This window comes from Kockovaella imperatae (genome assembly GCF_002102565.1).
Source record: "Kockovaella imperatae strain NRRL Y-17943 chromosome Unknown BD324scaffold_9, whole genome shotgun sequence".
NCBI classification, from domain to species: domain Eukaryota; kingdom Fungi; phylum Basidiomycota; class Tremellomycetes; order Tremellales; family Cuniculitremaceae; genus Kockovaella; species Kockovaella imperatae.
The window spans coordinates 146,531-173,511 of NW_019028949.1; the positions used below are offsets into that span (position 1 = coordinate 146,531).

At 53.0% G+C, this 26,981-nt stretch overlaps 9 protein-coding genes across 9 annotated transcripts; 4 read left to right on the forward strand and 5 right to left on the reverse strand.

The window, feature by feature from the left end:
- Positions 1-1,717: 1,717 nt before the first annotated feature.
- On the forward strand, positions 1,718-3,256 carry BD324DRAFT_511567 (hypothetical protein). The gene has a single exon (XM_022012962.1). It carries the CDS (start codon positions 1,960-1,962, stop codon positions 3,061-3,063), a length of 1,104 nt encoding a protein of 367 aa, XP_021870048.1. The 5' UTR covers positions 1,718-1,959; the 3' UTR covers positions 3,064-3,256.
- A 213-nt stretch (positions 3,257-3,469) lies between these two features.
- Positions 3,470-5,297, reverse strand: BD324DRAFT_602437 (Golgi phospho protein 3-domain-containing protein). Its single transcript, XM_022013945.1, has 5 exons — positions 4,785-5,297; positions 4,473-4,719; positions 4,154-4,435; positions 3,742-4,103; positions 3,470-3,695 (listed from the first exon to the last, which is right to left on the reverse strand). Exons 1-5 carry the CDS (start codon positions 5,091-5,093, stop codon positions 3,690-3,692), a joined length of 1,206 nt encoding a protein of 401 aa, XP_021870049.1. The 5' UTR covers positions 5,094-5,297; the 3' UTR covers positions 3,470-3,689.
- Positions 5,298-5,364: 67 nt separating this feature from the next.
- BD324DRAFT_629545 (cyclophilin-like domain-containing protein) lies at positions 5,365-7,465 on the forward strand. The gene is made up of 11 exons (XM_022016222.1): positions 5,365-5,513; positions 5,554-5,566; positions 5,622-5,672; positions 5,711-5,774; positions 5,822-5,966; positions 6,014-6,150; positions 6,211-6,415; positions 6,456-6,544; positions 6,581-6,705; positions 6,742-7,245; positions 7,307-7,465. Exons 1-11 carry the CDS (start codon positions 5,503-5,505, stop codon positions 7,415-7,417), a joined length of 1,455 nt encoding a protein of 484 aa, XP_021870050.1. The 5' UTR covers positions 5,365-5,502; the 3' UTR covers positions 7,418-7,465.
- A 2,254-nt stretch (positions 7,466-9,719) lies between these two features.
- Positions 9,720-11,567, forward strand: BD324DRAFT_651834 (hypothetical protein; the record flags this gene model as incomplete). Its single annotated transcript, XM_022018401.1, has 2 exons — positions 9,720-10,083; positions 10,126-11,567. 2 exons carry the CDS (start codon positions 9,720-9,722, stop codon positions 11,565-11,567), a joined length of 1,806 nt encoding a protein of 601 aa, XP_021870051.1.
- Positions 11,568-11,573: 6 nt separating this feature from the next.
- On the reverse strand, positions 11,574-16,287 carry BD324DRAFT_629551 (hypothetical protein). The gene is made up of 10 exons (XM_022016223.1): positions 15,996-16,287; positions 15,842-15,958; positions 15,695-15,803; positions 15,289-15,660; positions 15,120-15,251; positions 12,186-15,081; positions 12,055-12,149; positions 11,899-12,016; positions 11,776-11,861; positions 11,574-11,737 (listed from the first exon to the last, which is right to left on the reverse strand). Exons 1-10 carry the CDS (start codon positions 16,214-16,216, stop codon positions 11,699-11,701), a joined length of 4,185 nt encoding a protein of 1,394 aa, XP_021870052.1. The 5' UTR covers positions 16,217-16,287; the 3' UTR covers positions 11,574-11,698.
- Positions 16,288-17,015: 728 nt separating this feature from the next.
- Positions 17,016-17,333, reverse strand: BD324DRAFT_651836 (hypothetical protein; the record flags this gene model as incomplete). The annotated part of the gene is made up of 2 exons (XM_022018402.1): positions 17,016-17,055; positions 17,098-17,333. 2 exons carry the CDS (start codon positions 17,331-17,333, stop codon positions 17,016-17,018), a joined length of 276 nt encoding a protein of 91 aa, XP_021870053.1.
- Positions 17,334-17,493: 160 nt separating this feature from the next.
- On the forward strand, positions 17,494-23,253 carry BD324DRAFT_592002 (hypothetical protein). Its single transcript, XM_022013810.1, has 8 exons — positions 17,494-18,874; positions 18,912-19,059; positions 19,098-20,525; positions 20,565-21,743; positions 21,789-21,956; positions 21,993-22,145; positions 22,185-22,604; positions 22,645-23,253. The coding sequence occupies exons 1-8, from the start codon at positions 17,718-17,720 to the stop codon at positions 23,215-23,217; spliced, it is 5,226 nt and encodes a 1,741-aa protein (XP_021870054.1). The 5' UTR covers positions 17,494-17,717; the 3' UTR covers positions 23,218-23,253.
- Positions 23,254-23,353: 100 nt separating this feature from the next.
- Positions 23,354-25,314, reverse strand: BD324DRAFT_629557 (putative Pre-rRNA processing protein associated with U3 snRNP). Its single transcript, XM_022016224.1, has 6 exons — positions 25,006-25,314; positions 24,880-24,953; positions 24,466-24,831; positions 23,966-24,420; positions 23,766-23,911; positions 23,354-23,725 (listed from the first exon to the last, which is right to left on the reverse strand). Exons 1-6 carry the CDS (start codon positions 25,283-25,285, stop codon positions 23,385-23,387), a joined length of 1,662 nt encoding a protein of 553 aa, XP_021870055.1. The 5' UTR covers positions 25,286-25,314; the 3' UTR covers positions 23,354-23,384.
- A 113-nt stretch (positions 25,315-25,427) lies between these two features.
- BD324DRAFT_629561 (hypothetical protein) lies at positions 25,428-26,977 on the reverse strand. Its single transcript, XM_022016225.1, has 5 exons — positions 26,845-26,977; positions 26,569-26,615; positions 26,069-26,518; positions 25,904-26,017; positions 25,428-25,853 (listed from the first exon to the last, which is right to left on the reverse strand). Exons 1-5 carry the CDS (start codon positions 26,898-26,900, stop codon positions 25,837-25,839), a joined length of 684 nt encoding a protein of 227 aa, XP_021870056.1. The 5' UTR covers positions 26,901-26,977; the 3' UTR covers positions 25,428-25,836.
- Positions 26,978-26,981: the final 4 nt, after the last annotated feature.

Below are 26,981 nucleotides of genomic sequence, written 5' to 3' on the forward strand. Positions count from 1 at the left end.
AATCTGGACCGGCGAGTAATGAATCGCTGGTCGTTCTCAAAATGCAATTGTGGCACCGACTGAATCATACCCCATGTCATCCATGTCATACAATGACGCACAAAGACATTTCTTTGGGACAGACTTCCGCCGCAAGGTAGATCCTCACTGGTTTGTCTGTCACTCGCCATCCAAGGTAGGTCACCATCGTCGTCATTCTTCCGGTCATTCTTCCTATTTTCAGTGGCTTCAGGTGGATATCAATGATCGACACGACATGTATCTGCCATGTCTCGGAGCACGGCGCTTTACACTGACCCTAATCTGTTGGCGTCACCTGATATCGAGATTCGCAAGTGCCCTATTTCTGATGGACCACGTTGGGTCAGGTAAGAGTAGTAGCGGAATGTCTCCGATGTATTCTCCATTTAACACGGATGAGTGACGACGCCCCTCAAAAATCAGGTTCCATTGGGAGTAAGTAACAGGGAAGAACGACAGGCAATGCAGATGACCCAGTGACGAGATACGGTGGGATAGCAGGCTTTCCCCTTCCTGAATCGGTTCATTTTATGGGTCACATTGAAGCATAGTGAAAAAAAAAAAATTATTATTAACGTAAGTCCGTGTGAGACAAGGACGGCCAAAAACAAAAGGAGAGAAAAAAAAGAGAAGGAAATTCATGCAGCTCGTGCGCTGTAACGCCATCAGAATGTGGCTCTTTGACCGTACAACTCTCGTGACCCGAGCAGTGGCGAATTGAGGGATCAGGCAGGTAGCCAAGCTACTGGATATTAACCATTTTGGGCAAACTATACCGGAAGTGCCGGTGGGCCTAGGGACCCTGATCGAGTTCCGAACTCCTTGTCAGAAAGCCTTGGAGATCCTGCGCGCTTCCGAGCATGAGACCTGGGCTGAGATGAGAGGAATTACGTACCATGAGAAAATGTCGAGAGATAGAGACATTGGGTGGAAAGGGGGAAGGGCGAAAATCTAGTTGGATACCCCATAACTCGTGAGACCATCCTAATAATCACGAGCCGACTGGACCTCCTACTCACCTTTTCCCTTGTCAATCCTGTTCCTCGAGCATCATCATTCACACTAGTTCATCTTCTCGCTCGTCGTCAATCACTCTTTCTTTTTTTGGGACGGTGTCGCTCGATTCAGCGGTGAGACTTGATCATCTCGCCGGACCAAGTGACAGTGTCCACATAAGGACTCCCCCCCACCTCACCCCCCCCTTCTTCCATCTGAGACATTCCTCTTTCTGCTATTCGTCTCCTCAATATCCATTCTTTTCAACTCTCCTCCTCTTAATAATTGGTTCAGCCGAGACATTCCCTTTTTCCTGGTCGTCCGTAGTGGCTTCTTACGGAGCTTCGCACTCGATCTCAACGCAGCCTCTGGCACATGTGTAACCGGGTTCCACATCTGGGCGCTCCTCTCTGATCCTTCCACTTTCGCTACTTCGACGTAGGGACTTTTCCCCTCCATCAATAAAGCAGTTTACGGCGATTGACCGCACACCTGGATTCTCTGAAACTCGTGCTACTATAATACTCTCAGCATCATCCTCCTACTCCGCCTTCGTCCTCATCGTTACCAAAAAGCCACCAAACGGTCTCTTCGCCGTTCTCTATCATTCCTGGATCATCCTTGTCTCGGACTCAATCATCTTGCCGATCAAAGACAAACGCGGCCCTGCATCCTATTCAAGACTATACTCACAACCGGTCATCGCATCCGGAGCACGCTAAAGACTCCTGATTCTCCGGGTCAATCAGCTGAAAAAAAAAGAAGGATCGCCTGCCGGTTTCCTGGAGCTGGGAAAACCTCCGAGCGCAGGAAAGACCAAAAGACTATATATACATATATCTCACTATCCCCCCAAGTCATCTTTGGTAGCCGTCGTCATCTGACTGTTCCTTTCCGAGTCCCACCTTGCTCTCAAAGATTCAAAAGGGCGATTCATTCGTCATGCCTTCTGTCGCCTCTTCGCCTTCCGTCCTCGCACCGCCCTCCTTCGACACTTCTCCTCCTTCGATGGAAACGTTTGGCACCTCGACCCTGCCTGAAGGCTCCGATGCCTCATCGCGGCGGCAGAGAATCACCATGGCCTGCCAGTACTGCCGTCACCGTAAGATCCGATGCTGCGGTGGCTCCCCATGCCGCAACTGTGCTCGCTCTCAGAGGGAATGTGAATACGCCCCTGTTCCCGAGGAAGTCAACAGAGCGACCAGGGAAAAGAAAGCCATGGCCAAAGCTGCAAAGTCGCATTCGGTATCTGGCTCTATCACACCTGCCAGCGGCTGCAGTCCAGCAGCCAGTTCTGCCCCTTACTATTATCCAAACCCCTCACCCTATTTCACCGACACTCCTGTATTTGAGGGACCATACATGGCAGGGCCTCACCCGACTTCAAGCCCCATGAACTCTAGACCCAGCGACTTTGCGCACCGACGAAGCTTCAGTGTTCCTAACTTTGAGTTACAATCATGGGCAGAGGGGACTCCATCAGCTCCTCAGCTGCACTCACCTGCCATGTTCGAATCGCCACAGTGGATGCAGCATGGTGGATGGAGTCCATCTACTCATCTTTCACCCGCTTCTTCTCCATACCCGTCCGTCCTGGAGAGACCTATGCGTCACTTGGCCATCCACACCGGCACCAATACGTCCGCTAACAGCACACCGGGCTCCACTTCGTCCTACATCCCTGGCAAAGTCGAAGAGATGCCACCTCTTCCGGCGGCCTGGTCCGCTTCGCAGAGCATGTCACACTCTACGCCTGTCTCTCCTGTCTACTACACCCCTCAACCCACTCCTGGGGGTCCCTACCACACGAATACCCAAGGACAATCTCCTTACTTTGCTCAACCGGCTTATAGTCGCCATCACTCGGCTGCGGTCATCAACCTCAACGCAGATTCCTCACCGACTCTGGCGCCGGAAATGGACAGCTCGTCATCCGGTAAAGAATTGGTCGGTCTCGGCCTGGGTGTCCCCGCCGCTCGGTACGACCCATATGGGCCTGCACACACTTTGTCTGAAGAATACTTTGCCGCTCAGGCCGGATACTAGGACATTTCTCGCTCTCTACATCATACGGACGTTGTTTTACTATTGTACATTCGCTCTGAAACCACTTTCATTAGCCATTCATCGGTTGTAAATACTATTCCCGATTGCATGGTTCATCGTTCTCGTAGAAGCCTGATGTTAGACTGAATATGACATGAATAAAAGATGCGCAGCGATATACAAGACCAACGGCTACAGTGCTTATCAGTGATGGCCTTTTTGATGCAGATGAGAACTCTTGACTCCTCTGCTGTCGGCTTGAGCACACTCGTGTCCCCGTGCGAGGAAGCTGGACCAGGACCAAGCGAATGAGCCGCTAGACCCTCGTACCAATCGACTGATCCTCGCCGCCAGTCTTGGCCGTGGTGGAGACATCGTTCATGACGATTTGGATTCCATTGGACCCGGTCTGTCCAGGCTCAGACTGAGGAGGTGGACTTCGAGTTGATAACGATTGTCGCAGTGTGCCATATTGCTTGGAGACGCTCTAAGATCGACACGACAGCAGCCTGGTAATGTGAATCTCTCAATGCATGAAAAGACGTCAATCGGTGATTCGTACGATCTAAGAGGAATGATCCAGACCAGAGGCGCTAGCACAGCACAATCGGGTAACCTATCCCGTTTTACAGCTGAACAAACGTCAGCATGTGAAGGTCTGTTTCGAGAATTGCTCACCAAACTGTCCATTCTTCCGAAGATCTCCAGAACCGTAGCCACGACTTCGAGGCAGAGATCCTCATCCTCACCTGTCCCGCCACCAGCCCCAGCCGTCTCCTTGCCTTGCGCCCCGCTCTTGACCATCTCTTTCCGCACCTCTCTAACGAGCTCTTGCACACTTTCCCTTCCCGCTCCCCCGGAATCGCGTTTCCTGGTCGGCCCACCACCTATCGACACTGGGCCGGCACTCGACGAAGTGGTTTGACCAAATGGCCAAGTGCTGAACTCTGCCAGAATGTCATCGCACCGAGCAAAGGCCGCTTCCCGTGAATCATAATTGAGCCGCTGAAGCGCATTCTCCAGGACGCTGGAGGCGTAAGCTGATTCAGGCCGTCAGCAAGAGGCGGAATTGACTTTGAGCTCAACTGACCTGCACAGACTAAGACCACTGCGCGCATATATCGGTATTTGATATCCTCCTTGAGAAGAGCTTGCGGTGGAACGGCGGCCGTTCTCGCTGTCAAAAGGGCCAAAACCCTCTTCATGACATCCTCCTTGGCATGCATGTCGACCACTGGATGAGTGGCCATGTCGAAGAGAAGGAAATTGCGCTTTTCTGTGCGCAAGATGCCCTTGTCCACCAGGCCCTTCGCGAGACGTTCACGGACTTGTTTCAATTGATACCCGATTTTCATTACATTCCATGTTTCACCTTGAACTCAGCGGCTGAATGTTGACGATGGACTCACCACTCATGAGATCCACCCAAGCGCCCGTGCCATACTTTTCACTCGACTTGATGAGTTTTAAGGCCTCATCCAAAATGGTTTCTCCAGTTTGACGTTCATCAATCACCTCAATGAGTCTATCTGCGAGTGCTAGACGCCTCCTCGACGGGTCTTTGACCATTGCGATCCTGCGACGAAGGGCAAGTTCAATGAGGATGCAGCCCCGGAGGGCGTAGGAGATGTTGTCATTCCAGAACGAAAGGTAGCCCTGAGAGCAAACGTGTATCAGCCGGAAAAGGTCACGCGAGGTTATGTTTGTTGGGTACCACTCACAGCCTTGTCTTTGAGTCCGAGAAGCAGTATCTCTTCCATCAAAGTCAATTTCGGCTGAGCGTTTGCCTCCCCTTTGTCTTCAAAGTCACGAGGATCATAGGCCACCTTTCCTCGACCTTCAATGGCGCCTCCTCCGCTCGCACCTCCATTTGCAGGTCCAGGCACACCCGCAGCCGCATTACCTCCCGAGCGTCGCGTAGGGTTCGTAGACGATGATGCGTCAAAGGTCGAGCTAGATGGTCCGTCAGGAGATGCTGTTGCGCCTCCGCCTCCTCCTCCTCCTCTTCGGCGAGTGAGACCCTCAGTCATGGCCAGGTCAGTGTGGGATGTGGTGGAAGAGTGTTGGGAGATGGCCGAAGGTTGAGGGTGTAGAAGTAGGGTAGTTTTTCAGTCTCTACGCATGAGATTGTGCTGGGCGCTGGTCGCTGGTCGCTGGTCGCTGGTAGCCTCCTCGTTGCTCAGCGTTGTCGTTGTCGTTATCTGCGTGATCTTTGTCTGTCAATGATAGCCTCCAATGCAATGGCACAATACCGGGAGCGAGGAGGACTGGTGCACGCCAATCATCCCCACTTGGTGGGAAAATACCTTGAAATCCCGATTGTGGCACCTGAACGGGACCTGAATGTTGATGCTGTTATCCTGTATTGACAGGTCGATGCTGTAGACAGTGACACGGAGCTGGTCATTGCGAGAGAAGTGTCATGCCAGTCTAGCATATATGTCCAATCTGTGAGCTTTGGCATAGTTCAAGTCGCTGATGGATCCACAGTTACGTGACAGAAGTAGGTCCACCGGGGATAAAAAGTCCTTTATTGAAGCTGATGATGTAACATCAAGCCTGCTACCAATGGCAAGATCATCATCGACACTACCGCCGGAGAGATCGAGGTGGGTGGACAGCTGAGAAAGCTCTCTGACCCGTCAAGGTGGAGCTATGGGGCAAAGAAGCTCCAAAAGCCGTCCGTAATTTCCTCGCTCTGACTATGGAGGGTCAGTATGATCTTCTTCCAAACCAACTGTGGGCTCACTCTTTGCAGGTTACTACGATGGAGTCATTTTCCACCGTATCGTGCCGGGGTTCATTGTTCAGACAGGAGATCCGACGGGAACAGGGATGGGAGGTGAATCGTTCTATGGCGAGCCATTTCAGGACGAAATTCATGGAAGACTCAAATTCCATAGGTAAGCGTTGGACTTGCCAGAGGCGGCTAAGGCTGATCGGAGCTCAGGCGAGGTCTTGTTGGAATGGCAAACAGTGGGAAACGGAACACCAACACATCACAATTCTTCATCACCTTGGACAGGGCAGAGGAGTTGACGGGGAAGCACACTCTCTTTGGCAAGATCACGGGAAACACTGTCTTCAGTGCGCCGTCATAGCTTGAATGAGCGTTGCGTCGTTGCTGATATGGCTATTTGCCTTTAGACGTCCTCAACATTGGCAACTTGGAGATTGACGACACAGAGAGACCGAAAATTCCTCCCAAGATTCGAGGGATCAGAATTGTGGAAAACCCATTCGATGACATTGTTCCGAGGATAACTGTGGCAGAGAAGAAGGCCCAGGCGAAAGCTCGAGCAGAAGCAAAGAAAGAGGCCGAGGCTAGAGAGAAGCGCTCGAGGGCGAAAAAGTGGGACGATCAGAATGTACCCAGGCTCATGACATTTTAGAAACACTGGTCTCTTGTCGTTCGGCGAAGCGGAGGAGATACCGGATGATCCTCAGTCTAGCGCGAAAAAGAACATGGGAAGGAGGGATTGTGAGTGGCTGCTCTATAGACTGGGCTGATCCGCAGTGGTGGAGACTGCAGGCGAATCCTCATCAAAAGCAACACCCCCTCGGGCACAACCAAACTTGGTCGAACTTCCCCCTTCGCTCCATGATCTGGCCGAAAGCAGTAGCAAGCCCAGGGAGAAAAAGGTGAGTATTGTAAGCTTTGTATGCGCTGAACGCCAGATTGTGGACATCCGCGAGATACGAGCGCAGCATGATCGGGAAAAACAGGGCGACAGCGCTGCGCGCCAGGCCGAAATCAAGAAGATGCAAGAAGATCTACGAAAGCTGAAGAAGAAGTCTGGACAAGCTTCGGATTCTGATTCCGACTCGGACGCCGGTCGACGGAGAAAAAAGGTGTCATACCTTGACGAGGAGCTGGCCAAGTATTCCAAAGGAAGGGGACGTGCAGCCAAAAGTGGCAACAGGAGGAGCAGGAAAGACGAGGAAGATGACCTACTGCTCGAGATGGGGAGGTTTAGCAAACGTGTGGCAATGGCTGGAGATGATGATGAAGGAGCCCAAGAGGACGAGGATATGCCAGAACCTGCTCAGGACCTCAGCCTTCTCGGAGGACCGCCAAACGAGGAATTAGAAGTGGATGACGACGTCGGGTGGCTGAAGCACAAGCTCAGATTTGTAGTGGATGAAAAGGAGCTAACACGGCGAGCAGAGGAGGAGTATGCGGTGAGTGAAATGCTTTGCCCTCAACCGTCACACTGCAGGCGCGCTGAAGTATTGTTTCCAGGTCATTGATCCTCGTGCGAAAGCTAGACAGCTAGCTAGTGAGGAGAAGAGAGAAAAGGACAATCGATTCAAGGGGTCTCGTACAGCAGGAGATGTGGGCAGGAGAAGATGAAAACTGTAGCACAATTTCTCACAAATTGCGTGCATGTCATCGTCTGCGTAATTGGGAGAACCTGACTCGGTCAGAACTGCTCAGAGCACCTTACCCTGTTTTGCCCGAGGACTGACACGTTGCCGTTGTGTCAAGTTGGTTTTCGGAGGTTTCACCTTCCGATTTGACAGTCCTATGACCTTTCGAGGAGCTACCTCGAAGGTCAATTTCGAGCCCTAGTATGCGACCAATGCCCTCCAATTCTTGAGTTTCTTGATCAGTGGCATTATCGAGCCCCAAGTGGAAGACTTTATCCGTCGATCCTTGCGAATCAGTACCACGGGCGTGAGAGGCCTGACTGGGCCCAGAGTCAGTCGGTGCAGGAGACATTGCGATGAGGTGTGATATGATGAAGCCCTGCAAACCTGCAACGTTGCGACATGGCTATTCTGTCGGGGAATGGCCGTTCAGTCACTTGAAAGGAACTGCGTGAGAGACCTCAACAAAGGATGGAACAGTGTCCTCCACCCAGAGCAATCCATCCACTCCTCGGTGGGCAGCTGAGAGTACCAAATTCCTGGCCTGCGTCACTTTTAGGATGGGGCGGGGTCAAAACCTTTGCCACCGCATATCCGCCGGAGCAATTCCCTACTGGTCCCATGGCTCTGCATCTGCAACCCCGAAGAACAATCACACGATGTGCTGATGAGAGCTGACGTCAGGAGTTACCAAACGCCCGACTGCATCTCCATTAAATCGATTCGGACAAACTCATTGGTCAATCGCTGAAAATGGAAATGTCTCAGGTCCGAGTCCCGTACAAATGGGATCTCAAGCCGAGACAATATTTGTCCACGAGATTGCTGGAGCTAAAGAAAGTTGTGAAGGGCTCAGGATTTGGTACGTGCCTGTTGGAGCCCGAAACGGGTGAGAAGGGGGCAAAGGTCAGGCTTCAGAGGTAGAGATGGCTGCGTCCGCGGGACATCTCGAGCAAATTCATGGGTCGGCTATGCATGCCCTCGAGCTCAGAGATGATTGCCCCGCAACGCCACGGCGGGAGTGTCACTGAGGCAAGCATGATTGCAGACCTACCTTGCTGTGGTCGGGAGAGCGGGAGTACATTCGGGATCCAATGACCAAGAGGAGGGAGGAACGAGGGCTCGAAAAAAATCCAATGTCCCATTGTGAGCTGCCATTTAGACTTTTCTCAGACTTTTCCCCTTCAAGTCGAGACACGCCACCTACGCCAGCTGGGGTCAAGTGAGCAAAGGCAACAACAGCATCTGGGAAGAGGGTCATGGGAATTTGGCTCAAAATGGCGCCTTGATCACCTGCTTGTTAGGCTCGAGGGCGTGAATGAAAGTGTGGTGGATCCCACTTGCCGTCTTCGCCCTCCTGCGCCAGGGTTCTTTTTTTTTCCTGTTCTTTTTGATTGACGGGTTGAGACATGTCCACTCGATTCATGTCTAAAGTTGTCCCGAGAGCAAGAAAGAGACGGTATGTAACAAGAGGTGCATGCGGTACGATCTGGTTCAAGATTGACTTGATGCGGGCGAACGGGAGAGAGGAACAAGGAGAAGACCAGAGACATGCTGATTTTCATCTTTGTCTCTGTCCCCGTACGCTCCTCTGCCGCTCTGACCCAACTGCGTTCCCCCGAGCGAAGCACAAAGTGATAATACTGATCAACGCCAGTCGTCACCCTGAATCAATGCGTCCCGAATCTGTTGGAGCCCGCACGAGATCAAGGGGTTATGAGACAACGCTGCGGCAAAAGGAGGGTTGCGAATCAGCACCACTTACGCCGAATTCTGGCGTCTTAGCCTTGGAATCCCCTCATCCCCTCCCCATTCTGGAACCACTGCCGGATCGTCAAGGGCTGTGGTCCCAGTAGTCAACTGCCGTCGTCTGCAGTCGAGACATCGGGTGTAACCATACTCGCACTTGGTAAGTTTCATTCTCCATTCAACCCGCGACAGACAGGGGGAAGGACTAGAAGAAAGAGTCATACCTCTCACGGGACACGGGCCCTCCCACTCTCTCCCAGCTTGCAGTGGCGGGTCTCGTATAATCGTCTAGACGATACAATCTCTCCCCTCCCCGCTGATAGTCGTCTGTACGCTCATTGTCACTGTCTTCAGACTCGAGTAGCACAGTGAAACGGACCGGTGACAACAGTCTCAATACCCCTCGCCCGGCACTGTGGCACACGTAAAGTCAAAGGACCTTTCGTTGACCCCTTCCCGTCACTTGCGCCGACCTATCCGAGTCATAAAGACCCTTGGGCTGATCACCTTTCAACGCAATCAAATACGCTCTCATAATGTCGGTAACAATCATTCACACTCGACCTCCTCCCCCTCCTCCAACAAACGTCCGACCAGCACCTCCATTGCCTCGCAGTAGAAGCAATCGGTGCAACTCGAGCTCTCACTACCCTCAGCGTCGCCACTCCATGACCTCCCTACAGACCAGCGCTTCAGCTGGTCCATCTAGGTCACCAACACCAGTGTACGCTTCAGCCGTTCAACCCATCTCTGTACCTTTGAGGTCAGCCTCTCATGACAATGTCGCTCGACGGAGGTCGCGATCTAGAGACATCTTCCCGTCATGGCGAGCATTGCGAAGCAAGACGTCTCAACGTCAAGAGCTCGTCGATGAGCCCATGCTAGTAGAGTCTTTATCTTGTGAGTCAATGACGCTTCGAGCCACGCTGATTTATTTCGAAGCTGCTGTTGTCCCTGTCTATCCGCCATCTCTTCCACCTTGCAGTTTGGAAGCAACCTTTCAATGCTCCGACACCAACGTAGACATCCCTCCGGCGTTCTACCCAGGGCAAGCGATACCTACTGTCCTAACGTTCCGACTCGATCGTTTCTCATCCTTGTCACACTCCCTCAACCCGACATTGACGATGTCACTGGTTGGCACATTGCATCTTCCAAACTCGGCACCACAAACGATCATATGTGTATCTGTCTCATTGGCCGATGGCTTAGAATTATGGGCGAGAGATGCTCAGCAGGTATACGCATCACGTCCTCCATCGCCTGTATATCCTAGCATCGACCCAACTACCTGTCTTCCCGGCGGAACGTATTCTCTCCCTTTGACCGTACAAGTTCCCTGCACACCCCGGCTACCTCCATCGTTCGCCACACCAGGATCAAGCTTTGCAGTGACCTACGCCTTGTCCGTCACTCTCACCTGCGACGACCCCGCTCGTCCTGGCGGGCGAGTCTACCTGGCAGAGACTGCTAGAGGCTTTGAGATGATGCCAGAGACCTTGCCGACTCGAACGCCCCGGTATAGTCCGACCTCCTTCTGGGTCAAAAGCGAACGACCCGCCTCGACACCAGCTCGGAGCAGGTCTTTGACCCGGAGACCAAATTCGAAATGGTCAGTAGAACCCTTTCTTCCAACTACGACGTTCTCGCCAACCTCTACCATTCCCTTGCGCATCAAACTGTCTCCGCCGGAAGAGCCCGATCTAGTTGGCACTCGCTATCAAGTCGTCGTACGTCTTGCTGTCATTCGACGCGAACATCTGTCGACGTCTCCAGCACACGTACAGGATCCCTCGGGTCAATCCGGCTTGGTAAAAGAGGTCGAGGTCATTAGCCGATATGCTTGGTTCGAGACGGTCACGGAAACGATCGAGTTCGAAGCTGCCCTTCCGCTCATGATTGGCAATCGATGGACGCACGGGTTTTCGACCATGTTAAATGTCGGCTCAGCGAATTCTGCCCAAGGACCGATCGACACCATCGCCGTGTCTTCTACATATCACCTCGCGACCACTTTGGCATTCTTGCCACAGGCGCCAGGTCTGCGAGAAGTGAAGCTACAAGATGTATTCCCTTTCGAGATGCCAGCTATGGGCGTTTTCTCCGAGCCGACGACGATGCCACCATTCGACCTCTCAGTCCTCAAACGACGATTCCCCGGTACGATACGTACCTTGCCCCTCCCAATTGTCGTTGGCTCCGTCTCCGAGCCTCGCTCCGCCATGCAGCTACTCCGATGGTCAGATCTGCATTTGGAGCGAACGCCAAATGGTGAAGAGATCGGAAGGATCATCACCGGCGAGCAGTTGAGTTGTGAGGATGGATGGATTCAGGCCCCTCCATCGTATGGAGACGCTATCGAGACCGTACCTTATGAATTCTAGTGTAGACCTATAATAGCATATACATATCACGAATTTGTCATGAATATGGTTCAACAGAGTTTTAATCGTCAGCCAGTATTCATCGACGTTATGCATAGAGAGCCTTTCAAAATCATCATTATGTGCACCTTCTACGGCAAGCCGAGCCGAATGAGCTGTTTGACACCAGGCTGAGAGATGATCAGTACCAATCTGCTTTACGACTCACTGTCCAGCTGCCCATATCACCAGTAGAATTAGTCAATAGATCCACATGCATCGCCAAGGCAGCATTGGCATCTTTTCTCGAGATGGCTACCTGTCAGAAGGCCTTTCAAGCAGCTTGGCTCACCCTTTGAAATCTCCGTCATCTGGGAGATTGCCTGGTCAGGCACGGTCTCGTTGTTCAAACCATCGAACAAGATGTTGAGACGACGATCGGTATCGTCAACGATACGCTTGACGTGAGCCTGTAGCTATTAGCAAGCATCTTCGTGTTGAGACTCACGGGAAGATTTGATTGCTTGACTCTGGTCAATTCAGCAGACAGAGTCTCATAGATAGCTCTCGACTTCGCAGGGATATGCGACCGATCGCCAGCGGCTACTGAATCAGCCAGGTCTCGTCCTTGAAACTCACGATGTAGAGATATAGAGGGCGCAGGGGGAGCCGCGGGGGGCGGAGTCGGGGCTGACTGCCCAGTAGATTCTCTTCCGGGAAGCACCTCAGTCTTCGGAGGTGGCGACCTGAATTGCGACATCATGGGCGAAGCCTGTCGTCCCGCGGGACCCAGGGGCGACAAGGCACGGGGAGGTGGTCCTCCAATGACACCAGGTGGAGGTCCGCCGGACAGATTCTGAGCATTCATGGCGCTGGGAGGAGGCCCAGCCATGGCACTAGGAGGTGGGCCACCAATGACGCCAGGGGGAGGTCCGCCTCGCAATGGACTGCCACGCGGCGGGCCTTGAGGTGGAGGGCGGATGGAGGGCGTAGTGCTCGGAGAGTCAAATTGACCGTGGGCAACAGCTTGAGCGGAAGGCGGTCGAGGCCCACCTTTGGGTGGAGGTGGAAGCATGCCAGGCTGAGCTCGAGAAGGAGGAGGCGTCATGCCTTGCGGCATGCCCTGAGGCGGCTGAGCTTGAGAGGTAGTCTCTGTCATATTTGGGAACGGGGACATGATAGGTGGGGCCTTCGACTCCTTCGATGCAGCGCTCTGCGGTCGTTTTGGGATAGCAAAGTTGGGTGCATCGTTCCAGCCTGGAATGTCTCGACGTTGAGCTGCAGGGAGAGGAGGTGGTGTCGAATTGTTTGAGGGCGATGTGCCATTGGCATTGGCGCGAGGAGGAGGAGGAGGAGGAGCCAGCATTTGAGGCTGTCCACTGTATTGCGACGTGGCGCCACCATACTGGTTGCCTCCTCCATACTGGCCACCATATTGCGGTGCCCCATACTGACCGTAACCCTGGCTCTGGGATTCTCCGTATCCATTACTTGTACCGTACTGCGGGGTCGAATACGATTGAGTTGGAGCGTAAGGATTACTGCCATTGTTCTCCTGAGTTGGTGTCTGCGCCGCATACGGCTGCAGCGTAGATCCTGCGTTGTATGACGGATTCGAGATTGACTGACTCGGAGGCGTGGCATAAGTTTGATTCGTGGGAGGTGTAGCATAAGACTGATTTGTGGGAGGCGCGACGTAGCTCTGAGTCGGACCTCTAGCTGGGGTAGATGCTGCTCCGTAGGGGTTTAGAGGGTTGTATCCTCCAGCCGCAGGCTTTGTCTGAGTCGCAAATGCCTTGGAGGACGATGCCACCTTAGCGCCACCCGCAGCTTGAAGCAACCTATCTCTTGCCTTGTCGAGCTCGGGACCGGCATCGCCAGTCCCCCTGTAGTCAGAAGGGGTCATTTGCACATACTTTGCCGCCATGTCGATCAGACCCTGGGTTGCAAGCAGGTCTGCGTATTCGTAGAATCTGTCGTAAAGCGATGCAAGTCGGTAAGTCCGCGCCCCACTCTCCGCGGCCTGTGGATTCTGAGTGGGTGTTTGCAGATCGATGTCGACGTAATCTGTCGCTGCGGTGAAGACAGCCACCTTTTCGATGAAAGACTGCAGAGCTTGAGCGTGCGCCGTATACTTCGTCTCGTCTGTCGCAGTCTCCTCCTCCTTCATCTCCTGTATCCACACATTGATGACTTTCTCAAGTCGTCTTGCGGCCAAGAAACACATGGTCGCGTCTTCTCTCGCCGCCTTTGCAGACGCCTTCGCCTCGGGGCTGTCAGATCCAGCCAAAGTCTGCCATCTGAAATGGAGCCTCTGCCCGAGCTGATCCAACAGATTGTTGAAATCGGCCTCCTTCGAAAAGGTGCAAACAACTGCAAAGATGGCCTTCCACTCGGACAAATCGGCGTTCTGGACGATATCCGCCAGATCTTCACTAACGATGGATTGATAGACTCGGAGAAAAGGCAAGCTCGTCGTTCGTCGCTCAAAGTACGCCTTCTGCGTCGATTGGAGGAGATCAGGCCCCCCTCGTACAGCGAGCAGCAGAGCATCCGCAAATCTCTCGGAAGCCAGGCAAAGATCGACAGCGGAGGAGAAATCTCCAAGCACCAAAGCTTGCGTGATGAGTCGATCTGTATCGCTCGAACCGGAGGGGTATATGAAGAATGTGTTTTCCTTTGTGATAATTTCAGAACGAGCTGAAGATCCTTGGCTGCCAATGGTGGCAGCGACAGAGGACTCAGCGACCTCGGCGGTACGTGGAACAATGTGATCCAATTGAGGGTTTTTGAGAGGTCCAATTGGCATCGAAGAGAAGAAGTCGGCGGATGCAGCCGGTGTACCAGGGACATCGTCACCGAAAAGACTGGCGGTTTGTGTTCCGCTTTCCGATGGAGCTGTGGGAGTCTCCACCGGCTCTGCCTTCGGTGGCACGGTACCTGGAAGCTGTTTCACTGCCTCTTCCACTTGTCTCTGCACTTCCTCTTTCGAGAAGCCCAGCATGTGAACTAGATCCTGCTTTGTCGCTGAAGTGAACAGCGTTTTGAGACTGGACCATGCCGAGTCTTCAGGAGCTTTCTCAGCTTGCTGAGCGCAGAAATCTCGCAGCTTGTCCTTCTCTCCCGCTGTCTGTTCCAGCGCCTTCGCACGGTCAATGATACTGGATTCGGTAACAACGTTGCGCAGATGAACCACACCACTTTGATGCTTGCCGCTCGAGCCCGGTAGATTCGAGGTGCTGGCGAGCAACCCACCGAAACCAAATGTGGCACTGACAGGACGGCGAAGCCACTTTGGAGGCTGTGTGAGTGAGAGCACGTTGACAGACTGCTCTGCTTGATCGTCGTCGCCGAGAGCGCCAAAGATGTCGTCGGCCGTGGCGGTCTCACTGAATTTTGGTTGTTCAGGTTCTGGCTCGCGAGTGGCCTGAAGAGAGTGGATGCTGATGTGTCCGTCGAAAGAGGCTGTCGCAAGGAGATCCGGATTGCGAGGACACCAAGAGGTCTGGAAAGCCCAGTCGCTGGCGATTGGGAGCTACGAAAATTGAGCTTTGTTGTATGACTCAGACTCACTTCTCCCACGATATCGCCTGACTGTGGATTCCAGCAGATCGTCCGGTTGTCCTTACCACAAGACAGCAAAAGGTCGCTATCCTGTGCACACCAAGCGACGGACAGAACGCCTTTGTGATGTCCGCTTAATATCTAAGAGTCAGTGCCAGTCAAAGGCATAGACACTCACTCGTTCTGGAGCTCGCGTGTTTCTCATATCCCAAAGCATGACGACAGGGGAGTCATCGTCTTCGCAAGCTGTAACAAGCCGAGTTGCCTGCTCTGGATGCCAACAGACGTCACTCATACCTCTTCGCTTGCCCATTTGGAGGTCCATGCGACCAGCCTCCATACCCTTTGCTGCACCACCACCAAACTGTAAGCTGACCATTTCCTTTTGAGCTCGGACGTCCCAGACGGATGTGTATCCTGATGAAGATGAGGCGGCGAAGACACGAGAGACAGTGGGGTTCCATTGCAGCGAGGTAATCTCGCCGAGTTTAGTGGAGGTGGGGCCGGGGGGTATAGGTTGATTAGGGTTGTTGAGATCGAAAATGAAGAGCTAGGAATCAGCATAGAGCATGCACATGGCTCACCTCTCCCTTGATAGCTCCGGTGAGCAAGAGATTCTTCTGGATAGGGTTTAAATCTAACCCTCGAACAGGCCCGGTGTGCTTGTTGTTTGAGAACAGACGAGCGTCCTCCCTGTCCTTGTCAGCACTTGATTCTCGACCTAGACTCACGATCCATTCATAATCTTCTCCGGGTCGAACACACTGACCTCTCCAGACTCCAGACCGGCTGCAATGACTCCTCGAGCATTGTTCGGCGTAGGCGCAGACCAAGCAATTCGGTTAAATCTACAGCCTTAGCGACATTGGATCTCGTTAGACTCACCTGCTCGATACTGTCACGCTGCCTTTTGGCTTTGCCCCCCTGTCGGTACCTAGGTTGAATGTTTTGTCCGCCAAGTCGGGCGCCCAGATCTCCAAAAGACTGTCATTGCTGAAGTTCTCATCTAGAGCTCCGGCGACTGCACCGGTCGCTATCAAAGGCGAGGAAGAATGAGACTGATCCCAGGCGAATGCCGCTGTACGGGAGATGTCTTTCAGCTTCATGTTGGGGTACACGCGAGGTTGCGCGAACGCCTGGGATAAAGAGTGAGACTGAGGTATAGAGATGAGGAAAAAGACAAAGGTGGTGGATGCCAGCAGCTCCCTACTGACGACGCAGTGGTGCTGGCGGAACGTGGCTTATAGGCGTAAAAAATAGGCACGCAAAATTTGGGCGTCTTCTCGGCCCTGCATATGTGTCTCTGTCAATTGGACACGATATGCACAGGTGTAGAGAACATCCGGCGGCAGGTCAGCGGTCCTGGCTAGGGGAACATGATAGCTCTCGAGTAGGAATCACTACATGCGTATAATGCTGAATCTTGGCATCCACACACAATTTCCGGGAACAATAGATGATGGCACTAAAGGCACCTCGTGTCTCTCCGATCCCCTTCTCAGCTGCCCGTGGGACCAGAGCGATGCTCCATCAGCCATGCAGACCGTCACAACTGGTGAAGTGGGAGTGTAGTATCCATGATTGTATGGCCAGCTAAGGAGAGGGGCGATAGTGTACAGTTTGATTGTGAATGCACACGACTTAAGAACATCGCTGCCGCAGTAGACCGATGGAGGACGATGCTTCTAGTTGACCGAGGCAAGCAGTGTGTTGACAGCTCGCTAATCGCCAGGTCGAAGGGTTGTTTCCCCACTTGAGGTCTGGATGAACCGGGGCTCGATTCTGCTTAGCCGCTCTGCTAGTTATCTCGAAGGTCGTCTGCCATCTGTTAGGCTCTGAATCTCAATCTTAATCCAAGAGGCTCACGCTGAGCCGACCTCCATCGTCAGAGAGCCCATCGCAACATCATCGCTTGTTCCCAGCGGCAACGACAGAATTTCGTGTTCTGCCACCATCGTCAGTCACAGCTTCAGGTGTTCCGACTCACAAATTGTCGATGTAAACGCTGAGAAGCTCATTATCCTTTGCCAGTTTCTCGGTGTCACCTTCCACTTCTGTCACTCGGACCATCAAACCGCGAAGTCCGTCTCGCAATTGCACAATATCTTTGATAATACGTTCTTTCTCCAGCGCAGATTCAACAGTTGGTTCTGCTTCTCTCGGGGTCACGCTAGGAGCTCCCCATGGAGCCGAATCCTCCTCGTAGCCCTTGTTACCAACCATAGTGGTCCTAATCGCCTTCACTGGACAGTAGTAAGCAGGTTGCATCAAGGGAAGAGTCCGAGCGATCGGTGTGTCAGTTGTCATCCTGACGGAATCAAATTTTTGTGGCCTCCGTCGCGTGAGAATGGGCGGGAATGCAGGTCTTGGGTTCAAGTGCTGGTCCACACTATCATAATTGATAATAATTGTTGACAACGGTGATCGCAGCGAGCGGAAAGATAGACCGTACATCGGACCAGCATCCATGGCTCTCTGAGTATCTCACATGTCTATCCTGTCGACTTCGTTTAAGGTGTCTTGCAAGACCGATCCTTGGTCCCGCTAGGATCGCACGTCTCAAAAAGCTGTCCTTCGCCCCCATAATAGCTTGCTGAACGAAACGCGATGGATGCCATCTTTCGCAACAAGGGAAAGTCTAGGATATCAGCTTCGTCCTCGACATCTCATGATGGCCCCACATCTGCAGAAGGTCTGGCTACATCGGTTCCTTACAGCCAAGTGCCGACTCCCCAGGTTTCGTCCGCTGCTGGACCGTCTACCATCTCGCTCATTGGACATCGGCCCAGGGAGTCTCCACTGACTGTACAGGATATAGGAGCTCCAGATACGAATCCTGGACTCCAAGCCGATGGAACGGGATTCAATTACACCTCCTCGCGGCGTCAGGATGGCCCTCTACCACCCATTCCTCAGCCTTCGGCTCGACGCCAGTTACCTGAAAGGTCTAGCTCCAGGCATTCTCGGGCGTCTGCACGATCAAGCGTAGACACGGTCAAATCGGATCCTCATACAACGCCAGGCTTCCTCCAAGACGTCATGGCCAATGGGATACGCCAGCCGCCGCCCTCGATCACAGTTGGGAGCTCCAGGGCAAATGGCGAGTTTGGCGCAAGACCCCACCCCTACGCTGCGGCAGCTCAGGATCCGGAGACAGCCTCTATCCGATCGATATCTACCACTAGATCAGCGTACTCTCACGATCTAGGTCGATACCCAAGTTTCTCGGGACAATCTGGCCCAAGCGTTTCCGCCAGGCCGCCTCAAACTCCTCGTATGCAAACCACACCCAATCCGCCCGCCTCTCTCACTCCATCACGAGCTTCCGTCTACGCTCCGTCTATCATGTCTATGCGACGTTCTTCATCTGACGAGTTCAATTTCCCACGACCGTCCGATGCAGAGGTGGAGAACCTGTTCGGGGATCTATTGTCTAGTCGAGCCTTGGAGACACAAGCTGCCACTCTCTCTTCGCGCGCCTCCACATCGTCTACCAATTCTCAAGCCAATATCGCGCGGACAGCAGCGTCCTTACCCATCGAAACAAAGTGGCAGATGGTGGAGTCCGACGCCAGGGCCAGATGGGAAGCGATGCGGGACAGTAGAAGGAAGGAAGAGGATGCACCTCGGAAAGGCAAACGTGCAACGACAAGCGCCGCGATGAAGAACAGTCCCGAGTGGTTTCTGAAAAAGATGTTGGACGGGAGCATAACGGTGCAGCATCTGAGCATGTTGGAAGTCAGTCTGAGAACATTGCCTGTGGAGTGAGTCCTAAAATTGAGCTATTAGGCTGACTTTCAGCTGGATGAGAGATTTCATGGAATGTCAGGGTCAAGTCGTTCTGGCCAATTTCTTGTCGAACCTGAACATGCGCAAAGGTCGTGGGGCTGTCGACTATGAGATGGAGTCCAAGCTATTGGCCTGTCTCAAGAAGTCTTTGAGCGTCAAGGTGATTAGTCGTCCACGAAGCTCAGCTGACATGTATAGATCGGCGCTGTCGACGCTCTACAGAAGCCTCAGATCGCTGTTGGCGTCGCCAGCTCCCTGATCTCGCCACACCTGACTAGTCGCCGTCTGTCTGCAGAGATGCTGGTCTTTATCGCCCACTTTGATGAAAGTCTCGATCCGGACGAGCGCCGTGGTCTGAGTCGCGTTCTCAACGCGTTTGACCAGATCGAGCAACGACTAAATATATCGGTCTTCGACCTGTCCAATAAAGTAGGGCGATTCGACGTATGGCTCAGGCAGCTCGAACAAGTCATCGACGGACGTGGTCGAATGGGAAGTGCAGTCGGTGCCAGTAAAGACCTCAAGGGGACAGACGATCAAGCCATTCTCGATTACTGCAATACTATGATCTACCTTGTACAAGCTTTGGCTGGAGGCTCTGATGTTCGTTCTCGATGCTCCGTCAGGGCACAGCTCGAAACAGCCGGTTTGTTGCGCATCTTTGCAAAACTTCAACAGTGGCGGGATCCCACTGTCATGCGGACCATTCGACAGTACGAGGAAGAAGCGGAATCGGACCGTCGTGATCTGAACGAAGAACGCGATCGCTTGATGTTGGAAACGATGAGGAGTCCAGAAGACGTCTTCCGAGCGCTATTACAAGTCACCAAAGGCTCCAAAGCCAGCGCCTACCTGCTCAACTCGATGCGTCATCTTCTATTGATTCGCGAGGAGGGCGACCAGAAGGACCGCTACTTCCAGCTCATCGATAGGCTAATCACGTCCATTGTCATGAGCGATACGCCAGACCTCGGTCAAGACTTCTCGCGAGCCTTTGGAAGCTCTGTCTCTCATTTGATCGGCAAGTTCGTAGAGCAGGAACGTCTGGACAACGCGCTAGTTGAGATTCGAGGCCTGCAGACCCAGCTGGACAGAGTCTCTCAGGAAAAAGCCGACCTTGCGACGGAAATGGAGCGAGATGATCTCGTCGCGTCTCTTCGAGCACACGTTTCCGAGCTGGAGGAGCGACTGCGCAAGTCCAGGGCAGCTACAGAGGCCGTGACGGATCAGATGGACGGCATGAAGAAGGATTTCGAGGCTCGAATATCAGATCTCGAGCTCATCATTCAGGAGCTATTCAACATGTTGCGCGAATCTCATCACCTTGAAGAAGTGGAAGGGATCAACGATGGTCCTATCAACCGGAAACAGTTGATTTTCGACCTCAGAGAGCAGTGGGAGCGCAAGAAGACAATACGACAACTCGAAGGTCGACCATATCGGAAATTACTACCTGGCGAGAGACTGGACGATGAAAGCGAGGCCGAGGCCGAGGTGCTCGAGGCTGAGCGAGTGGATCTTGGCTCCAAGCGTCAGGCTATCAGGTCTTCTCAATTCATGGACGCCACGGACGATCGAGTGAGAGCTCATATAGAGACTGCTTTGACGAGCCAACATGATCATATTGTAAGTCTCATCGCTGACAAGCTATGCTAATGCGAACAGTCACCGTTACGATCCCTGGCCGCCGGTCTCCGAAGCACGCGGACTAGAGAGCTAGACAGTTCCCGTCGAGGCTCGCCCGGCACTCCTCCGCCCATTGGCCCTCGTTCAGTGCATCGAAAGAAACCTGGATTACCGCCTCGTTTTCTCGAGGAACTTCGGTATGGTCAGCTCTCTCGAAGTGTTTCGGAATCAGCTGCAGACATATACGAGACGGACGCGGACAGTATCACCTCTGATTTACGTCAATCGTCTGCTACAGGAGCGACAGAGGAGCTACAAACACCTACGCATGCGCCTGCAGCCAAGTCTCTTCGATCTCAATTGATCGCTGCGGGCAAGATCCAGATTGCTGGCGATAGTTCGGATGATGAAGGTTTTGGTTCAGCAGAAGTCGCTTCAAAAGCGGAAGATGCATCAGGAGATCGAGACGAACCTACCACAGCTGCTCCTCCTCCGCCCCCTCCACCGCCTCCTCCTCCACCACCACCACCGCCTCCACCGCCGCCACTAATGCCAAGATCAGGCCCGCCAGCACCACCGCCTCCGCCACCACCGCCTCCTCCGCCGGGAGGCAAACTCCCAGCGGGTTTCAAACCTCAGCCAGGTATGGCGGGTGTGATCGCTGGTATCAAGGGAGGAGTTTCGCTCAGGTCTACTAGCCAGACGGAAGGTGATTCCGCGCCGACGTCTTCTGCAAACGGCTTCCCATCCGCACCACCTGCGCCGCGGGCTCCCCTCGCACCTATATCTTCCTTACTGCATGGTGCCAACGATTCGCGCAAGGATGTAGCCATGGTGGCCTCCAAGAAGATGAAGCAGCTTCAATGGGAAAAGGTATCAAAAGCACAGCTCAACAAGACGATGTGGTCGAGTCCAGAAGTGGCTGAAGACGAGCTTGCTAACAAGATGCGAGCAGTCAACCTGTGGACCGAGATGGAAGACGAATTCAAGGCCAAAGAAGTCGTCTTTGACGCTGTGAAGAAGCGCAAAGAGACGGAGCTTTTGTCTGTGTTAGCTCCAGATCATAGAAAACGAATCGAAATCCTCATGTCCGGGTCGACCGCAAAGAGCTTTAGGGACCCTGAACGGCTTTCCGAGGCAATTGCCAACTTCAACGACGAGCTGTGTACAGAAACTTTCTTGCGCGAGCTACAAGGTGTTCTCCCGTCAGATGACGATGTGAGTCAAAGGGAATATGAGATTGTCTAGCTGACCTTGTTCCAGCGAGGCAAGCTCCTTACCCACAGCGCGGACACCGAAGCAGAGCTCGAGCTCTTACATCCCGCTGACCGACTCATGGTCCGGCTTATCCAACTGCCACATCTCTCCGATCGCGTGCATGGTATGGTATTCCAAGTTGGATTTGCGCAAAACGTTGAGCTGCTGCAGACAGTGAGTCGTCGGATCTTAGCTTGGCTGACGAGGCAGAGCCTGAACCTTCTGAATGTTGCTTGTGCGGATCTCCGAGACGCTCGCTTGTTCCGCGAATTGCTCAACATCATTTTGATGATGGGCAATTACCTGAACGGCACCAACTATGCTGGAGGAGCGTTTGGTTTCAAGATCGCCAGTATCAACAAAGTGAGTCCTTTTGCCTTTGACTGTACTGACCAATCTCAGCTTGTGGATACGAAATCTTCTGGAGGACAGAACCTGCTGCACTTTTTACAACGAGTGGTCTCGCAACATTTCCCAGAAGTGGAAGGTTTCCTGGACGAGCTCGCCAAGCCATCCGATGCGAATCGGGTCAACTTCACCGATATGCAATCTACGTCGAAGAAGATGCTGGATGAGATTCGCCAAATAAGAAAATCTCTAGACTCTCACTTTCAAAATGCCAACGACGGGTATACTCGCAAGATGTTCCGTTTTAGCGCTGTCGCCGAAGAGGACATGCAAGAGATTCGTGATGGTATCGTTGAAGCTGGGAAACATCTGAGAGATGTCGAGACTTATTTCGGAGAAGGAGAGGAAATGGGTAGACCATTGCAGAGTCAAGACTTTTTCGGAATCTTCAAAACATTTACATCTTCCTACAAGGTGAATCGGGATCTGTCGACAGTATGCTGACCATTTTCAGTATTGTCGAGCGCAGAATCGAGCCAGACAGGAGGAAGCTATGAACCGGGAACGTCGGGCTCAAGCTCGAGCGGCTCTCACACCACAAGTCACTGGAGCCTCTGAGACTGATCTCATCGATGCTCGTATGCAGCGACTCAAGCTAGAAGGCACGCCGCGAATCAAGAGAGAGAAACGACGAGCTGCGCCGTCCATGGATCCATTACCCGATACGGTTGACTACTCGCAGTTCGCTCTGCCTTCACTGGGTGAAAATGGCTCCGATGTGGACTATGGTACACTCGCCCAGAAGATGATGAACGACATCTTCTCGGTAAACGGGCTAGACGGTGCGACTGGCAGTTCACCATCGACGGCGGACCCTTTCAGTCTTGGTAGCACACCAGTCACATCACCCTCGAAAGCTAGGACCAGGGACGGTCAGGCTACACCTGATCTACCGGACGTCGAGGAGGAAGTGGAAGAAGAAGACGAGGAAGTTCTGGACAGTGGTAAAGAGAGCGATTATGAAGATGAGGATGGAGGAGATAGAACGATTGGGGCTATAGAAAAGCCTCTGGAGCACGAATCTTGATGTTGTCATTCCCCCCGGTTTTTTTTTTTTTTTTTTGGGTTCACGATCTTTACGATCCATCACACGAAGACCATGAGCACGAGATGCCTGATATAGCCTACCATACACTTTTCCATCTGTATTTAGAGAAGGATAATCAACGCAATTGAAATGCATAGCATACATCTTCAAGATGAAGATTGGTCGCCGCTTGAGCGAATATGCACGGCTAGTAATCCATTCTTGACGCCATCTCTCGATCGCATCCACCGACCTAGGCGAGGTTCTTGACCTATAGCTGCGACGAGGAGGATCTGCTTGTCCCCCTTAATATCAGCCGCAATCTGCTCAGTCGGAAAAGAGCTGTCTACGACTGCCCACTGTCCGGAAACAACGGATGCTGATGGGAGTGAGAGGATCTGTAAGGCATTGACAAAGCCAGGAACGGGGATTGTATCTCGACTCGCTCGAGTAAAATGGCGTAGATTTCGATCCAGTCTCCATAATCGTATAGAGCCATCCCAGGAGCCTGCCAGCATCAGCGAGAATCACACACTGCAATGACTCACCTGATGCAAATAGATCTGTCCCTCGAAGATGAGCCAAGCTGGTAATCCATCGCGGTCCCCCAGAATCTACACTCTCGTCAATACCGTGGGCCAGAGGTTCCGTGAATATTGGCTTCTTCTTTCCATTATGCCACAAGGAGATGGATCTGAAGTGAGATTTCAACACCAACAAGCAACTCCCGTGGAGTCTCTCGACTCACCCCGAGTCCCCGCCAGAAACAAAATGTTGATCGTCGACCATACAGACGCAATCGATAGATCCTTCGACAAATTCCCTCCCTTTTCCCTTTTTGTCCCTCTGTGCAGCTTGACGTCGTTGCTCAACGCTGTCATCTTCAAGTTCCCATCCTCCGCCCAATCTCTCTTTCCTCGCATCCGGCACCACTCCTCTGACACCTTCAAACGTTCGACCTCCACCACGAAAGACGAGTTGAACTTCTTCCTCCACTTTCCACCACCTACACGTCCTATCTCGCGATCCGGCAGTGACTGCCACCGTGGGTTTTATGGCGGAAACAGATGTGATGCAGTCTTGATGACCGAAAAAGGTGTCAATAGTGGACAGAGTGGAGAGAGATCCGAGGGCGAGATGACGGGACAGGGCGGCGCTCATAAAATGATACGAGGGATTGTTCAGAGGGGGGATCACAACCGACTGATTGTTTTTTCAGCTCCCCTGCTCTTGTTCAGACCTTCTCACCGTCACCGCATCTTTATGACCTTTGATGCCTACCACACATTTCGGCTCTCCGTCCTCCACATTCCAGACCCCGACCGTCTTGTCCACCCCACCTGACAGGAGCCATTTTCCATCTTCACTCGCTGCAAGGCACAGTATCTCGCCTTCGTGTCCTCCATCGCCGCGAGAATGTCCAAATGGGTGGCCTTCACGCTTGAGAGATGGTAGAGGATGCCGAAATATGACTCCCCTTTTCGTAGATATGTAAACGGATGATGAGGACATGGCAACGCTTGTCGGACAATGGGAAGGAGTGGAGACAAAGTGAGTTCGAGCTTCGACCAGGTTCGAAGCTAGGTATGTGTGGATCTTGCCTTGTACTTCGGCCTGTCAAGCGTATGAGCCTTGATTCGGCCCCCAGAGATATAGACTCACCACATCCTGCTGGAGCCTGGACGCAATCAGCTCTCTGTCAATCTCAGCAGCATCGTAGTCTCCTTCTGCTTGTTCTGCACACCCGATCAGTCCCCCCCTGCACGGTTGTTGGCGGAAAACACTCACCAGCAGCAAGCTCTTCCCGAACTTTCGCCAAATACCCCTTTGCCAGCCTCAGTCGCTTCTCTCTGGCCGTCTCGTTCTGATTCGCAAGCTCTTCATCCGACAAGTCGGCATCGCCTCGACCATGAAACCCAGCTCCATCGGATCCTGCATCAGATTCCGAAGAGAGATCTTCGTCCGCGGCTTTTCTGGGAGGTGCAGCGCCCCTCGGTCCAAGTCGTGAACCCGATGCCTTTGATGGCCTTTTCCGCTTCTTCTCAGATTGAAAGAATGAGTCTGGCATGGTAGGAACTGAGCTGGAGAAAGGCTATGTATGATCTTTTTGATTTTTGGACTTGAATTGGCTGAAATTTTGGGCAACAATATCGAGGTGCCGTAATGGCAAAGTGGCGATTATTGTTTTCCGACATTATCGTGGAATGTTTCCTTGCATGCTGCATGCTCAAACTGCGCTGGGCTTCAGAGACCGGCTAGACCGACCTTGCGCTGACGTCTGGTTCCGCCTCTCCTACAAGAGAAGCTCGCGAAGCGATTGATGACATGGCTTGTTAACCGCTGTGTCTGGCGATTCCAAGACTGCTCAAACGACACACTGCGCAGTATCAGAGACTTCGCTACCGACGCCCTGACTTCGCAACGCTGTCAACGGCGACGACATCGTCATTGCCTGTGCTAGCTATTTTATCCCCAAGTGCCCGATCTTGGCGCGTTTTCCTTTGATCACCGAGCTCAGAGTCCATGGCTCAGACCATCGGAAACAATGGCATGATACTAAATCAAAGCTCGTTCGACACCAATGCATATCCGTGAGCTCGCATGACGAGTCCCCTCTATCTAAAGCTTTTGCATGGCTGTGACGAAAGTCAGCATGCGCCAGACTGGTCAAATACGCTTCACTCACCAGCGACATCAGTGGACTGGACGTAGTCCTCGAGCTCGGCAATCTCCTCTTGCAATTCTTCGAGAGAGATCTTGGCGTCCTCGACGACCAAGGTGATCTGCAACATCTTGATACCTAAGCAGGAGATGAGCACGAGTTTCGAGAGACGACTCATCAGGGACTGACCGTATCCGACAGGAACCAACTTGGAAGCACCCCAGACCAAACCATCCTTCTCAATCGCCCTGACGTCCTTCTCCATGGCATCCATGTCAGTCTCATCATCCCAAGGCTTCACCTGCAGGGTGACGACGGACTTGGCGACGGGAGCGTCCTTTCCAGCAGCAGCGTTGGCAGCGGCTTTGGCGGCCTTCGCCTCGTTGTACTTGGCGACTCGCTCAGCCTTGACTCGCTCAGCCTCGGCATCCTCCTCCTCATCCTCTCCAAAGAGGTCGATCTCGTCATCGTCCTCAGCCTCAGCCTCCTCCTCGTCCTTCTTGGCAGCAGGAGCAGAGGTAGAGCTGGAGGAAGCGGCGAGAGCGGTTCCCTTGGGCAAGGAAGAGTGCTCCGACTTCCAAGAATCAATGTGTCGGTACCATCGGGCAGTGTGAGGGTACTCCTTGGCGTCAGGAGCACCTGCGTGGGGTTTAAGCGCAGAAGCATGATGGGTAGAGAGCTATACTCACTCTTCAATCCGTTGTAAGCCTCGACATCGGCGGAGGTGGGCTCGTAGCTGACACAGTAGTCAGCAACAGCAATTCCCCAACGGAGCGACAAGAACACGAGAGGATGAAAAGGTGGTCAGTGAGTTTGGAAAGATGTTGTCTTCAGTGCCAAAAGGCGCGGTGTCTTAAGCCGCTGAGCTCGGAAACACGGACCAAAACGGTAGATCATCAAGAAAGAGAGAGGTAGGAGAGAGAGTTTGCAAGGAAGCCACGGATTCAAGAGACTTGTCTACTCACCCGTCAATGTAGGCTCGAGTAGAGAGGTGCTTTTCGAGTTGTGCAGCGTCAGCCATGATGATGGTGCGGGTGGGTGTTGAGATGGTATGGGTCGAAAAGAGAGAATGCTTAGCACGTTGACAATGATCTGCCTGGCC

Coding starts and splice junctions, on each gene's coding strand:
- BD324DRAFT_511567 (XM_022012962.1), top strand. CDS start 1,960: ATGCCTTCTGTCGCCTCTTCGCCTTCCGTCCTCGCACCGCCCTCCTTC.
- BD324DRAFT_592002 (XM_022013810.1), top strand. CDS start 17,718: ATGGATGCCATCTTTCGCAACAAGGGAAAGTCTAGGATATCAGCTTCG. Junction 20,526..20,564: donor CGAGCCAACATGATCATATT/GTAAGTCTCATC, acceptor TAATGCGAACAG/TCACCGTTACGATCCCTGGC. Junction 21,744..21,788: donor TTCTCCCGTCAGATGACGAT/GTGAGTCAAAGG, acceptor ACCTTGTTCCAG/CGAGGCAAGCTCCTTACCCA.
- BD324DRAFT_629545 (XM_022016222.1), top strand. Junction 6,416..6,455: donor AAGCGCTCGAGGGCGAAAAA/GTGGGACGATCA, acceptor ATGACATTTTAG/AAACACTGGTCTCTTGTCGT. Junction 6,706..6,741: donor GCAAGCCCAGGGAGAAAAAG/GTGAGTATTGTA, acceptor GCTGAACGCCAG/ATTGTGGACATCCGCGAGAT.
- BD324DRAFT_629551 (XM_022016223.1), bottom strand. CDS start 16,216: ATGAAGCTGAAAGACATCTCCCGTACAGCGGCATTCGCCTGGGATCAG. Junction 15,661..15,694: donor CCGGAGCTATCAAGGGAGAG/GTGAGCCATGTG, acceptor GCTGATTCCTAG/CTCTTCATTTTCGATCTCAA. Junction 12,150..12,185: donor GCCCTCTATATCTCTACATC/GTGAGTTTCAAG, acceptor CTGATTCAGTAG/CCGCTGGCGATCGGTCGCAT.
- BD324DRAFT_629557 (XM_022016224.1), bottom strand. CDS start 25,285: ATGCCAGACTCATTCTTTCAATCTGAGAAGAAGCGGAAAAGGCCATCA. Junction 24,954..25,005: donor TCGGGAAGAGCTTGCTGCTG/GTGAGTGTTTTC, acceptor TCGGGTGTGCAG/AACAAGCAGAAGGAGACTAC. Junction 23,726..23,765: donor GACAGATCTATTTGCATCAG/GTGAGTCATTGC, acceptor TGATGCTGGCAG/GCTCCTGGGATGGCTCTATA.
- BD324DRAFT_629561 (XM_022016225.1), bottom strand. CDS start 26,900: ATGGCTGACGCTGCACAACTCGAAAAGCACCTCTCTACTCGAGCCTAC. Junction 26,519..26,568: donor GGCTTACAACGGATTGAAGA/GTGAGTATAGCT, acceptor AACCCCACGCAG/GTGCTCCTGACGCCAAGGAG. Junction 26,018..26,068: donor GTTGGTTCCTGTCGGATACG/GTCAGTCCCTGA, acceptor TCTCCTGCTTAG/GTATCAAGATGTTGCAGATC.
- BD324DRAFT_602437 (XM_022013945.1), bottom strand. CDS start 5,093: ATGACTGAGGGTCTCACTCGCCGAAGAGGAGGAGGAGGAGGCGGAGGC. Junction 4,436..4,472: donor TTGGGTGGATCTCATGAGTG/GTGAGTCCATCG, acceptor GCTGAGTTCAAG/GTGAAACATGGAATGTAATG. Junction 4,104..4,153: donor AGTGGTCTTAGTCTGTGCAG/GTCAGTTGAGCT, acceptor GGCCTGAATCAG/CTTACGCCTCCAGCGTCCTG.